Below are 14,377 nucleotides of genomic sequence, written 5' to 3' on the forward strand. Positions count from 1 at the left end.
TAATACTTATAATATTTTCATGTATCCATTCCTTTTTCCCCTGAGTAAATTCACTAAAAAATTTTTTAAAGAAATTTTATTGATACTGATCAGTTTCCTCATAGATGTCTTGCAAAGCCAAAAACATATTTTTAAACTAATCTTTTAGAAAACTATTAGAAAGTAGTCAGAAGTTAGATATGTAGTGAAATGGAAGACATGCAGAGGTTAGTTTTATTTTAGTTAGTTCCCTTGTTTGTTGATTATAAAACCTTGAGATTATTTTTTAAATGACGCCAGTGAAATTGAGACAAAAGGAATGCCAGAAGACATCTCTGAGGACCTTTTTTGGACTTTAGTTGTGTGTGGTTTTTTGTTTTTTTGGTGGTGGTTTTTATCATCTGTTTACATGGTATAAATATGAAAGAAAATAATTGTAGATATGTATTTATGCTTTGTATGTACATATATTTTTCAAGTTTTCTGAAAGTTTTTTTGGTCTTTAAATCTTTTCAGAGAGTTAGACATTTGTGTGTCATGGGTAGACCTTGGAGTAGGGAGATATTACTGAACTTGTTGAGATTTAGTTGTATTGTGATATGGGTAGTTTCTTAAGTATTGGTAGTGTGGCTTTTTGGTAGGTTGACTTTTTTTTTCTTTTTTGTATTTTCCATGTGTTATTCAAAAGATGGAATCTTAAGTTCTAGAAAGCAGGACATAAGTAGCTTAAGGGAGGTATACAATACCTGTCACATATTGAACACTTAGTAAATACTGAAGAATGTTAAAAGAAGAAAGAAATACCATGTGTATACATGTGGTAGCATCTCTCAGTTACTCACTGTAGAGTCTCTGGTGAGTAGAGTCTTGAGGTTGTTATACACAGTCTTATATCAACAGTCTAAATCTAGAATTTTGACTTTAGCAAGTGCACATTCCTTCAAAGTAGCAGAGAGCTAGTCCTCTTTTGTCTTTCCTTCCATCACAAATAATCTGACTATAAATGGTTTATTAACAGAATACTATCATTGGTTATTTAATTATCTTCATCGATTTAGCCACCAGATTTTTATAGCATTTTTAATAACATTTTATAGTTCACAGTCCCTTCACACCTAAGTGTGTTTGGTAAACCAGAAGTCAAATATTAGGTAAATATTTAAATTTCACTTGCTGTTGAAAATAGTCAAAAGTAGATTTTCTTCTCACTAGACAAAATGAATGATACTTTGTATTTTATACTCTTGCTATAACTTGATGTCATTCACTTTTACACTAACAGCCTCTGACCCTTTAGGAGCTCCCCAAAATATTTGCTACATGTAAAATGAACAGATTGTCCTTTATTATAAAATTTGGTTACAACTAAGCTTGTGCTCAGAACTTTTTTCAGTGCCTTTGTTCCTCTTTTCTTGTTATTTCCTGATCTTTCTTTCTCTGGGTCATTATTAGATATGGCATCCAATATTGAGGATCAGTTTAGGAATTAGAATCTTTGGCATCTGTGTACTAGCTTTAAAAAAAAAGTTCTGATGTTTGGCTTGAAGTCTAGGGAAGAGTATTAGGACAGATGGCATCTTCAGTCCTTTTTCAAACCTTAGTTTCTTAGTCACTGTATTCAAAAACTCTTTCATTAGAGCAGAGTAACCAGGGGATCTCCTTCATCTGTGGCTTCCTTTGGAAGCTGCTTCCTGAACAGTACTCAGTAGCGACACTCCGCATCGATGATCTCATTATTTGCGCCATTTATGCTCCAGATTTCATGACTGGGGCCTTTTACCCCTTCCTGGATTCCCAGGATGCAGATGTTTTCTGTCCCTTCAGCAACTTCAGTTTTCATTCTAAAGAACAACGGTTTTAAAAATCGTATCGTCATAGATTTATTCTCAGCGATTTCTTTTTCACAGACTTGGGTCCTGGCCTCTGATTTCTCCAACCGTTCCTCCACATTCTCCATGTGCCCGTCTAGTTTGTCGAGTTTTGATGAGCAGTTCTCTACTTTGCCCTCCAGTGAGGACAGTGTATCCCTGCATTTCCCCGAATCTCACATGAAGCAACTCACTCCGCTCGTGGAGGGACCCACGCACTCTGCTGCACTGTGGAACAGGTCAGCCAGCCCGTTGAAGAGGAACACAGTGGTGCTGCCTCTCAGGCCAGGGCGTTGGGAGCGCACGGACCACAGAGACTGTTCTCTCCTCAAGCATATGTTTTCTGTAATTTCCAAGACTAGTATCTTAGGTTAACGAGCCTTCAGGTAGCAGAGTCACATAACTCTCCAGTTTTTAAGGCATGATTCATGATGACATTGTTGAACAAGTTGATTGATGCTCTGTAAGCTTCAGCAGCTCCTTTTTTGGGGTCTAGTAGCGCCCTCTGTTGAAGTGTGATACTGACAATCTGAAATTCTTACAGATTTTTAGCTTAGATTAATGGACCATTACAATTTATATTTAACCTTTTAAGAACCTTCTGAAATACTGGGTAATCTGCTCTGCATTCTGTCTTTAATTTTAATAATGTAGTGTAATGTTATTCACGTTCAGAAACCATACTTTACATAACATACTCTGCTTTTTTTATTTTTGATGAAAGTAGGATTTGACCCCACTGAGTAGCCAGTCCTTAAAGTTTGATTTGCATTCATGCTGTGTATATATGGGTGCTCAAATCCAAAAATGCTTGTATGGGTTGCATAGTTAGGTAAAAGAGATTGATGATTACTGGATAAATCAGAAAGAGTTGTTTTAGTCCATGGAGCCAGATGCCTTTGCTATGTTTTTCTGCTGGTGCATTAACTTGACTGATTTTTCATGGAACATTAAGTCCCTGAAGTAAACAGAAGAGAAATGCTTGGTTTGTTAGTTATATATCATTTTACAGTATATTCAAAATAGGTTTGTCTAGAATTAGTTGAACTGTTATATTCTGGTTTTGTTTTACTAACAGTATTTTTGTTTATAATAGTGGAGATTTGGCTGAGATTGTGTTGTTTCGAATGTAATATTTTTCGTACAACATAATTTTCTTGGAACCTACTAGTATTATCCCAAGAGACCTGTGACTGAAGTTGCGTTTTAATCTATTTCTCAATTACTAGTGAAACTAAAGGTGGTAAAGGAAGTAAAGGGACGTGAAACCAATAAGCTCTCTAGACTGTACTTTTGTATTCTCATGCAAAGTTGTAAATTTGGTTTGGATAGCAAGAGATACTGGTAAGCTGTGCTGTTTAGGCTAGAATTATATTCTGTAAAGCAGTTGATATTCTAATTATACTTGCATGTTTTTAATTGAACAAGTATTAGTCAACCAAAAGTAGATTACCCAAAGAAGGGGTGGGTAATGTTGTGAAGTTGTTTTACGTGATGTGTGTTCAAAAGGAAAAGCTTGAGTTTTGTTTGTTCAGGTGGCTGGTAGGAAGTTGATGTTCATTGAACATGTAAATCAGCTTTAAGTTCTGGAGATTGTTCTTCTAGGAAACAGCAGAGAATATTCAGAGAAATTTATATTTTCCATTAACTTTTTCCCATTGCAGAGAGTTGTATAGTCCTTGTAAAACTTTAGGATGGGGTTTATCTCCCTGATCACTTCTCATCCTTGTCCACCTCAGGGGACTGTTTCTATATTGGATATTTTATATTTATCTTCTGGTGTATTTTTTTTTTTTAAACTTTGTACTAAGCAGCACACTTTGAATTTATTACTAGTTTGTATCTGACTGCTGATGAAGAATATGATAGGAATAAACCACTTTAAAGAGTTTTCTTTTATTAGATAAGGAAACAGTACCAATACAGATAATTATATTTGGAATTACTAAATATTTGTATATGAAAAGGTTGGAAAATGCTTCTTGAAAAAAGTTAAGGAAAACAACTTTTTAAAATTAAAAATATATAATATATAACCATTAAATTTTATTTTTTTAAGCAGATGTACCAGATTCATCAATGTGGGATAATCAAGATTCTGCACAAATAAATGGAATTGATTCTGTTTTGTCAAAGGCTGAAATTGCATCTTGTAGTTATGAAGCCAGGTATGTAGAAGTCAAGTGTATTCGAATTTTTAATGAATAATTTGCTTAATTATTTCTGTATTATCTTTTGAAGTGGACTCAGACAAGCCAGCGAGGCCAGTTGTTTAAATATATTACAGATGTTTTATGGAAAGAGATGTTTTTACTCTTAGTCCTCAGATTCCTCCCACCCTCCCCACCAGCGCTAGATAACTTTAAATAAATAACTTAATAGTTCCCTGATGAGAACTAATAGGTCCTCCAGTGGAAACCAAAAGAAATTAGACTTTGCCATTTTTGTTGTCTTTTGAAGCGTGTGATTAGATTGTTCTGAATGGGAGAGGACCTTAATAGTTACCTACTCTAATCTTTTATTTTTACAGCTCAAATAAATCCCTTATAATCTAGACCTCCTGATATACAGTGTTTTCTTTTTAATCACCTCAACTGCCTGTTAAATAATTCCACACTGGCATGCTTAATAATAATCTCACTTAAAATTGGTAAGAGTATGTGGGCATCTCAGTTCTATACATTGGTGAGTTTTCAGTATATGTAACCTAATAATGGGGTCTCAAGAGATGGAATGTGAATATGAGATGGTAGAATAAAAGGTAGAATGTTATTGGTGGACTGGCTCACGCCTGTTATCCCAGCACTTCAGAAGGCTGAGGCAGGAGAATTTCTTCAGGTCAGATGTTTGAGACCAGCCTGGACAACATAACAAGACTTTGTCTCTGCAAAATGTCTTTAAAATTAGCCAGGCAGGGTATGGCACACATCTGTAGTCTCAGCTACTTGGGAGGCTAAGGCGGGAATATTGCTTGAGTCTGGGAGTTCCAGGTTGCAGTGAGCTGTAGATTGTAGCATGAATATATGTAGGTAACAGTATACATTACTATTAGTAGTTTTGCCCATACTTACCATAAAAAACAAGCTCTGTACATAATAAGTGAGAAGGTAGATATGTGGATAAATAATGATATACAAATACCATAGAATCATAAATTTTTGAGATAAAATAATTTTTAACCCTTTGCACTCTAATGTCCCCACTGAGGGGACTTCATAAATCTAGCAAACCACTCGGATGTCCCCTCTCAGGGGGCATAAAGAGATTGCTGGTGATTATACAGGACAAACTTATGTAAGTGCAAATTTTTCAAAAATGTATGTTTCCTTGAAGTTTTCCATTCAAAAACAATAAAAAACCTATGTCCCATTTGAAATTTGTTAAGCTTCTGATTGATCGGTTGAGAAGTGGTTTTCAGGAATCATAAGTATATCTTTCCACATCATCTTTGAACAACAGACTGGACAATAAATTACATATTATTATTGGGGGAAGAAGAAAAATACCAGGTTTTTCTTGTCTGCTCAGATAGAAAAACACCAGGTAGACGATGTCACACAAATTGCTATTGTACAACATGTATCAATGAACCTGCAATGCATGTTGGTGACTGTTTCACGTGTTACCATGTTAGAAAAATATAAAATTTAAAATTTTGATTTTTTTGATCATAAATAAGTTCCTTAATGTTCAAAATTCCCATTATAAGTCAAATATTATTACAATTAAATAGTTGATTTCAACGCTATATTATTTAATATGAGATGATTTGTTTTTCATTATTTCGCAAAAAAGTGCAGTCGGGTCGCCGGTAGGTAATCTTCAAGATGTTTCCAAGTACAAAGGGTTCAACCTCTGTTTTCTTGTGTTTTTGTAAGGACCCTTTACCTTTCTTATTAGTGATATGGATGTCTTTTAGTATGTTGAATGAACAGTGACAGTTTCTTTTTTAATATTAAAAATTTGAAATTACAGTGGTTATTTTTTAAATGTTGTCTAGTACAGTAACATATAATTGAGCAAAGCATATTGCCAAAAAGAAGCATGTTGTATGTGCATTAAATTTGGGAATAAATTATTTTTGCAGCATGCATTTATGAAATAGTGGTAGTTATCCTGCATGGGATTTTAGTTGAAAGAAATAGATTAGTTATGATAATGCGCAGATACTTCAGACATTTTTGTGGTTGTCTTTACTCATTTATTTTCTGTGAAACAGGTCTAATCAACTCTAGATAGTTTGCTTCCCTTAGTTATGGGGAACCTTAAGGTTCCCTTTTTTGTTTGTAACTTACTTATAGTGTTTAATGGCTCTTAAATATTTGTCTCTGAGAGGATGTGCAGTAATGCATAAGTAGATGTACTCTATTTTTCCGAGTAATTGCCTCTGAAGATTTCTGTGTTGAGGAAAGTTTTGAAGATGAAATTATTGTAAATATAAAAATGTAATATTTACAGGAATTATATAACACAGTCCTTTAAAATGAATAGTTACCTTTAATTTGTAAGTTAGCTTTACATGCTATATATCTAGCATTATTATTACCTGAAGTTTACCCTTCAGTACTAGACCTTTTTTCTGTTTTAATCATTTTTGGTAACTTTTCTAAAAGTTAGTGAACAAGGCCTGTTGCCTGTAGGTCATTCTTTGCTAGGTGAGTGCAGCCTCGTCCTCATGAATATTCTGAAATCTGCTTTAGTTACCATCCTGTATCTAGCAGCTCACAAAATGCCTGACACATAAGAATTGTTTTCTTAGCCAGGCTCGGTGACTCAGCCTGTAATCCCGCGCCTTGGGAGGCTGAGGTGAGTGGATTGCCTGAGCCCGCGGGTTCGAGACCCGCCTGGGCAGCAAGACCTCATCTCTACAATAAATCAAAAAATCAGCCGGGCATGGTAGCGCACACCTGTAGTTCCAGCTACTCGGAATGCTGAGGCGGAAGGATCGCGGGAGCCCAGCAGGTCGAGGCTGCGGTGGCCGGGAGCGGCCACTGCACTCCAGTCTGGGCGACAGAGTGAGACTCCAACTCAAAAAAAAAAAAAAGAAAAAAGAATTGTTTTCTTTACCATTCCATTTGTCACTTACCACTTCCTTTAATATCATTTTTCCTTCCGATTAGTATTCCTTATCTACTGGGAACTTAGCAATGAGACAGTTTATTATTGTTTTTGTGTACATTAAAAAATGCATGTGATTTTTTTTTTTTAATCTACCTCTGATAACTTGGAGGACTCTTGGATGGTCTGAATGTGGGGAGGGTGCCAGTGGCCCCTGTGTAACTGAGGCTTTTTTGTCTCTATGGTACTTAAAATGGGGCACATCTCTAATTATGTAAACAGTAAATATTTATTGAATGGATATACAGAATAGCCATTATATATTTTTTAGCCATTGTATAATATTTTGTAATTTGGTGAAACATTGCTTTATTATTTTGCTTGTGTTTTTACTACAATATTTTTCTTGATTTTTCTATGGAGTGATAAGTGGAATTTTACTAACTGTGTATAATTCCATAATTATAGTTTTGTGTTGAATGCTCCAAATATCAAAGGTAATGCAGAGCATTGAGACACGCAGTAGATTTAAAATTTACCATTTTCAATTAGGTCCCTCAAAGTTCTGGAACCCTGGCTCCTGCCCAGAGTGATGTCCTACCATATACATTGCTGTTGGCATCTCAACCACTGTGGAGCCACTTCAGGAGCATGGAATTGGTCAATTGGGAATTGGGTGGTAATAGGATGAGTACATTTTGTCTGTTTGTCACATAGCACTGTTTTGTGTAGTTCTTTTGTTCATATTCTTTGTTTTTGGGGGATGAGCCCTGGCCAAACTGCCATGTATCAGGGGAAGAAAACTTCTTTTTGACAGCACATTCCTGCTCTGTGGTGGTTGCGATATCACTAGCATATGGCATGCTGGCATCTCTGCAAAGGGGCCAGAGGTCTGAGTCTTAGGAGCAAGCTTCAGATAAAACAAGAGCCTAACCTAGTCTTTTAAAAACGTGTTTGGCACATCTCTATATATCATTTACACAAATCAGACAATTATGTGATATTTCTTTGAGGGAAAACAAACCTGTGATTTATCTTAATGTCTGTCTTTAAGAAAGGAGTTAAATGGAAATTGTAAAGTAATGGCATGGGGAGATACCAACATACTTAATGTTTGATTTTTGAGTTTAAAACTTCCTAGAATAACCTCCATTGTGTTTTGTTCTCTTTCTAGACAAGTTGGCATTAAGAATGGAATGTTTTTTGGGCACGCTAAACAGCTATGTCCTAATCTTCAAGCTGTTCCATATGATTTTCATGCATACAAGGAAGTTGCACGAACAATGTATGAAACATTGGCAAGGTACAGTAATTTAGTCTTTTTTCTTTCTTTCTCTTTTTTTTTTTCTTTTTGAGTTGGAGTCTCATTCTGCCACCCAGGGTGTAGTGCAGTGTGGTGTACCACAACGGCTACCACAGCCTCGACCTGCTGGGCTCAGGTGATCCTTCCACCTCAGCCTTCCAAGTAGCTGGAACTACAGGCACTCACTACCATACCCGGCTAATTTTTTTATATTTGTTCAGTGTTTCCTGGTGGTAATGTAAAATCTGATTCTTCTTGGGCATGACTTGTAGTAGTCAGTGGTTCTAGTTTTCTTCTCATGGAACCAGATAGGTGAAGGATTGGAATTTTTAACCTGGTTAATCTCTTTTTTTACATATAAATTATAGTGTTCTGGTATCGAACCTTAAAGCAAACTAAGCCCCAAACTAAGGTCAGGAAGATATGAGAGAGACCTGTGATACATATTGCTACACAGACACATACATGTACATGGTCCAGGTTGAATCTCAGTTAGGAGACCATGTCAGTGGCATGTTTCTATTATCGGGAAAAAGTTGTCAGTGTTACTCTCCTACCCCCACCTTTTGGCTATCCTATCTCAGCTTCATACTCTCCCTGCTTCGGGGCAGCTTTCACTCCAAAGAGAAATTCCTCATGTCAGGTATACCCTTCTGTTCTTAAAATTTTCAGTCTGTAAGCCTAAACAAAACATGCTTATTTCTTGAATAGAGGTATTATTTCTTTTTTTTGAGTTAGAGTGTCACTCTTGTCGCCCAGGCTGGAGTGTATTGGCACACTCACCAGCCACCACAGCCTCAACCTGCTGGGCTCAGGCTATCCTTCTGCCTCAGCCTTCTAAGTAGCTGGTACTACAGATACACGCCACCATGCCTGGCTAGTTTTTATGATTTATTGTAGAGATGAGATCTCACCAAGTTGCCCAGGCTGGTCTCAAATCCCCGGGCTCAGGTAGTCCTCTTGCCTCGGTCTCCCAAAGTGCTGGGATTATAGACAAGATATTTTTTCTTCCTTTCTTTCTTTTTTTTTTTTTGTGTTGGAGTCTCACTCTGTCGCCCAGACTGGAGTGCAGTGGCCGCTCCTGGCCACCGCAGCCTCCACCTGTTGGGCTCCGGCGATCCTTCCGCCTCAGCCTTCCAAGTAGCTGGAACCACAGGCGCGCGCTACCACGCCCGGCTAATTTTTGATTTTATTGTAGAGATGAGGTCTCGCCAAGTTGCCCAGGCGGATCTCGAACCCGCGGGCTCAGGCAATCCACTCACCTCAGCCTCCTAAAGGCGCGGGATTACAGGCTGAGCCACCAAGCCCGGCTTTTTTTTTTTTGAGTTGAAGTCTCACTCTTGCCCAGGCTGAAGTGCAGTGGCACACTCACAGCCACCCCAGCGTTGACTTGCTGGGCTCCGGCGATCCTTCCGCCTCAGCCTTCCAAGTAGCCAGAACTACAGGTGTGCTATCTTACCTGGCTAATTTTTGATTTATTATAGAGCCGAGGTCTCGCCAAGTTGTCTGGACTGGTCTGGAACGCGTGGACTCAGGCAGTCCACTCACCTCGGCCTCCCAAAGTGCTGGGATTGCAGACTGAGCCACTGAGCCCAGCAGAGAGATTATTTCTTAATCGTGATATTAATCTGATTTGTAACCCACAGTAAGGTGTGAGAGGTGAGGTCTGGCCCTCCTACTGTACTTTATGAAGAGGATGTTAAAGACATATTTTTGATCTTGAGTTTTCTTTTGTTGCTTCCTGTTTCTCGTCCAATTCTATTTTATGTTTTCCTAGTTTTCATATATAATTAGCATTGAAGTCACATAGCAACTCTCATCTTCCTTTTCTTCTCTAGCCAATTAAAAGAAGCTGTTAATGTGGGTAGATCATATAAGATGATTTTTTAAAAAATATTTCCACATGCAGGGAGTGTAGATGGGATTCTCTTAGGTGGTTGGGATGATTGGCTTCTTTATCCTACTGCATTCAGACCTAGGGGTCTGCTGAAATGAATGATATTTCGTTGTGGTATTTTTGTTCTAGTAGAGCAGCAATTATTTGATTGATTTATCTACTTTTTCTGCTTGATTCTTGTAAAACATGTTTGAAAATTTTTAGATTACATCTTTTGACAATTCAAATTCACCCATCACTTTTCTACTATTCAGAGGTTTACAAAAATCTCAGTAGTGAGAAATTGGAATTATAATTTCCTTTGTATTTTTATAGTTAATATGGAAAAAGAGAACATATTAATTAACTTTGTAGTCAAAAGTGGGGTGACTAAATAATGGTACTTTGGCAAAATTGCTTAAAAGTGTAATTTTAAAAACACATTAAGCCTTGCAAGGAAATGTTGAATAAAGATACCAAGTAGTTCCAGCTACTTGAAAGGCTGAGGCGGAAGGATCACCTGAGCACAGCGTGCCACTGCACTCCAGCCTGGGTGACAGAGTAAGAATCCACCAACAACAAAAAGATACCATAAGAAGACTTTATTTTGTAGCGTTTGTGTCTGCCTGATGGTGACTGCAGCTGTGATTCATTGCCTTTGCTCTGTATTGATAGCTATACTCATAACATCGAAGCTGTTAGTTGTGACGAAGCACTGGTAGACATCACCGAAATCCTTGCAGAGACCAGACTTACACCTGATGAGTTTGCAAATGCTGTTCGTATGGAAATCAAAGACCAAACAAAATGTGCTGCCTCTGTTGGAATTGGTTAGTGTCTAACTTATTTTGTATTCAAAGGAATTACTTTGAGATGTTTTAATATTACTTAATTTTAAGGAATTTTGGTTTTTAATAGCCTACTCTCACTTCTAAAGCAGTTTTTAACATTGCTTGAAATTGTGTGATACATAAGATAAAAGTATTGGAAATGTAGCTAAATAGTTCATAGTATCTTTGCAATAGTTGGAATATTTCTTGTTTTTTAAAAATGGGGAAAGTTGAGTTTAAAGTAGGATGTTGATGTAGGATTTATGTTTAAAGTAGGGTGTTGATGTAGGATTTGTAGTTAAGTATGTGTCTTGTTACACAATTACTCTCTCTAGTTCAGCTTCCTGGAATGTGCAGCCATTCCAGTCTTCACTCACTCAATCCTAGAAGTCACCCTGATTGTCAGGTGCTCTCATTTACTATCCAGTGTCTACGCATCCCCATTATTCTGTCTTTAAGTCTTGTACTTTGTTTCTTCAGCTTCTCTCAATACTTGCCCAGCTTTTGTTGACTCTTCCACCTGTGCCCTCCTGAACTCTCTTTGTCATACCTAAGCTTCCCTGAGTCACCTCTTCCTTTCTTTCTGAACCTACTTAATACCTCCTGCCAAGATGCCCCCTTTTTTTGTCATTCTTTTAAGTGGAGCCCGCTTTTTCCCGCCATAGTCAGTATGCCACGGGCTTGGGAGGAAAAGATAACTTTCTCTTAGCTTGCCATTGTCACGTCCAACCATTACTTATCCATCCTCATTCAAAAACCCTTCTTCCTCCACGGTTTCCTGTTCCTTTGTAACCATGGAGGTGACTGATGATGTGAAGAGGCTAACCCCATTGAAAGAAGAATTTGTTGCTTCCATTTCACAAGGGTGGGGGGGCGGTAATGCCACACCACACAGGGCCATCAGGGAAACACCAGGGTGGTTGGGAAGCAGTAGCAGGCACAGTGGTAGAAAATCTAAGTTAGAGGCTTTATTAAGGTTTCCATAGGAAACAGTGAGAAACAGTTTTAGAAAACAGTTTAAGATTTGCCAGTATGCAGCTGCCTCTCTTCATCAGGCTCTGGGAGTGCTGTGATGGTCAGAAGGGCAGCTGACACTCTGTGATGTCCCCATTCTGTATTCCTTGGTGAGCTCAAGGAAGATGCTGTGGTTGGCATCCAGCAACTTAGTCACATAGGGGTTTGGTCGTTGGGAGTGCTGGTATCTGTGGCCATGATCTGACTTTTCAAGCTGAGACAAAAAAAAAAGATTTGCCAGGATGAGTAATTCTGGCAGGCTTTCGGCTGTAGTGGTCTTGCCTGCTATCTGAGATGATTTAGGGCAGGGAATATACTAGCTTGGTATGTGAGAGTTTGATAAGGAAGTTGTTAGAGGCGGCTGGCTTGCACATGAGAGGCATGCTTCTAAGTATGTGGTTTACTACCTTTAGGAATTAGCTAGTTTTGGGAAGGCAGTCTTTCTTCAGCCAGCAAGAATTTTTGAGCTGTCCAAATCACTGCAAGATACAGAAAATACAATATATGATTAATATATACCCAGCATCCCTAGTTACTGGCTAGCCTCCCTTCTTACTCTTTGTTGTTGGCCCACAGATCTTCTTACCATTTAAGTTAAGACTTACCTTCTGTATTTCAGTGTCAGGCATAGTTTTCGGTTTTTGTTTTTAGTTATACTTTTTTTAATTCATAAGTGGTAATATGAATACATTGTTTTAAGTTCAAGCATATAATTTTAAAGCTAAAATCCTATGTGATATTTCCACTCTTTTTCTTTCCCTTCCCCAAAACCTACCACTTTTATCATTTTGGTGTGACTATCCAGAACTTTCTGTCTTCATGAATCTCAAGGAAATTACCTTAGGAAAATATATAGTTTTTATATAAATCTTCCATAAATTCAAGATATGTCTTTGATATAAGTCTGCCTTACTGTCTGGTGATTTTGGTATTCACAGAGAAGCTTGCCTAGCATCTGAACTCCACAGATTCTGGCTCTTCTATGTTTTGGTGCCTTTTCCTCTGGGCTGTGTTCGTGATCCATGCCCATATCTATATGGGAGCCTCACTGCTCATCTCCAGCTGCCCTCAGTTCCTCCATCTGCCCTGCAGTCCTGGTTATTGGGCCTTTCTGTTTGCCCCCGTCCAGTGAGTGCTGTTGTCCTCACTTCCCTACCTATCTTAGATCCCGTGGTTGGAACATGAACTGCTTTCTTTTCTTTTCTTTTTTTAATTTACTATACCATGCATTTTATTTATTTTTTTTTAGAAAGCAGGATTTATTGAGAGGACAGAAAAGCTTCCACAGTGGGAGGGGACCTGAAGGGGTTGCCCCCATGCATTTTATTATTCTTTTTTTTTTTAATTTTTAATTTTTTTATTTTAAATATGTGGGGTATGATTCAGGGTTAGGTATACAAATATGAACTACTGATCATTGTTTTCAATTCCCATACACTCCTACTCTTAAGATCAGGACTGCTTTCTCTGTTCTTACATCTGGTAAGGTGGTGAAGTGACTCTTCTTTTGGAACAAAGTGAAACCTCTGTCCAGCAACCATGTTGGTTATGACTTGTAATACTTAACAGAGTGCTAACACTTTTATATCCTTGTTTGAAATTATGAAAATTGTATGTTGTTTATGTTCAGTGTTTTTAAAAATGTTTGTAGCTGCCTTTGACAGAATTTTTTAAATTGTGAATATTTTATGGACTTTTTTTTAAATTTTATAGGTTCTAATATTCTCCTAGCTAGAATGGCAACTAGAAAAGCAAAACCAGATGGGCAATACCACTTAAAACCAGAAGAAGTAGATGATTTTATTAGAGGTCAGCTAGTTACAAATCTACCAGGTAAATCTCTTTTTATAACTTTTGTCTATTGTAGACCGTTTTAAGTGCTTTTGATAGTTCTGTGATGTAGAATTATGTGACCTCTCTTTTCCCAAACATTAATATTAAAAATTTTTTTATGCCAGGAGCAATGGCTCACACCTGTAATCCCAGCATTTTGGGAAGCCAAGGCAAGAGGATTGCCTGAGCCCAGGAGTTCGAGAACAGCCTGGGCAATATGATGAAACCTTGTTTCTTCAATAAATAAAAAAAAATTAGCCAGGTGTGGTAGTGCGCACCTATTGTTCCAGCTACTTAGAAAGCTGAGGTGGAAGGATCACCTGAGCCCAGCAGGTTGAGGCTGCAGTAGCTGTGATCATGCCACTGCACTCCATCCTGGGCAACAGAGTGAGACTCTGACTCAAAAAAATAAAAAAGAGCCGGGCTCGGTGACTCAGCCTGTAATCTCGCGCCTTGGGAGGCTGAGGTGAGTGGATTGCCTGAGCCCGTGGGTTCGAGACCCACCTGGGCAGCAAGACCTCATCTCTACAATAAATCAAAAAATCAGCCGGGCGTGGTAGCGCGCGCCTATAATTCTGGCTACTCGGAAGGCTGAGGCGGAAGGGTCGCCGGAGCC

General features: G+C 38.0%; 1 protein-coding gene across 5 annotated transcripts in view; it reads left to right on the forward strand.

Annotated features, from left to right (window-relative positions):
* REV1 (REV1, DNA directed polymerase) overlaps positions 1-14,377 on the forward strand; it is a 65,993-nt gene that overhangs the window by 35,655 nt on the left and 15,961 nt on the right. Inside the window, exons 8-12 of one of the 5 annotated variants that reach the window (XM_021714014.1) lie at positions 1,887-2,086; positions 3,907-4,015; positions 8,080-8,208; positions 10,760-10,914; positions 13,642-13,761. In XM_021714014.1, coding sequence (XP_021569689.1) covers positions 3,927-4,015; positions 8,080-8,208; positions 10,760-10,914; positions 13,642-13,761 — 493 coding nt within the window. In that variant the 5' untranslated portion in view covers positions 1,887-2,086; positions 3,907-3,926. Of the gene's footprint in view, positions 1-1,886; positions 2,087-3,906; positions 4,016-7,334; positions 7,585-8,079; positions 8,209-10,759; positions 10,915-13,641; positions 13,762-14,377 lie in introns of those variants that run through there. The other 4 variants (XM_021714013.1, XM_008061214.1, XM_021714012.1 and 1 more) reach the window with 4 other exon arrangements.

The sequence above is a fragment of the Carlito syrichta genome, unplaced genomic scaffold (genome assembly GCF_000164805.1).
Source record: "Carlito syrichta isolate Samal-C Ts95f unplaced genomic scaffold, Tarsius_syrichta-2.0.1 Scaffold305149, whole genome shotgun sequence".
Lineage (NCBI taxonomy): Eukaryota > Metazoa > Chordata > Mammalia > Primates > Tarsiidae > Carlito > Carlito syrichta.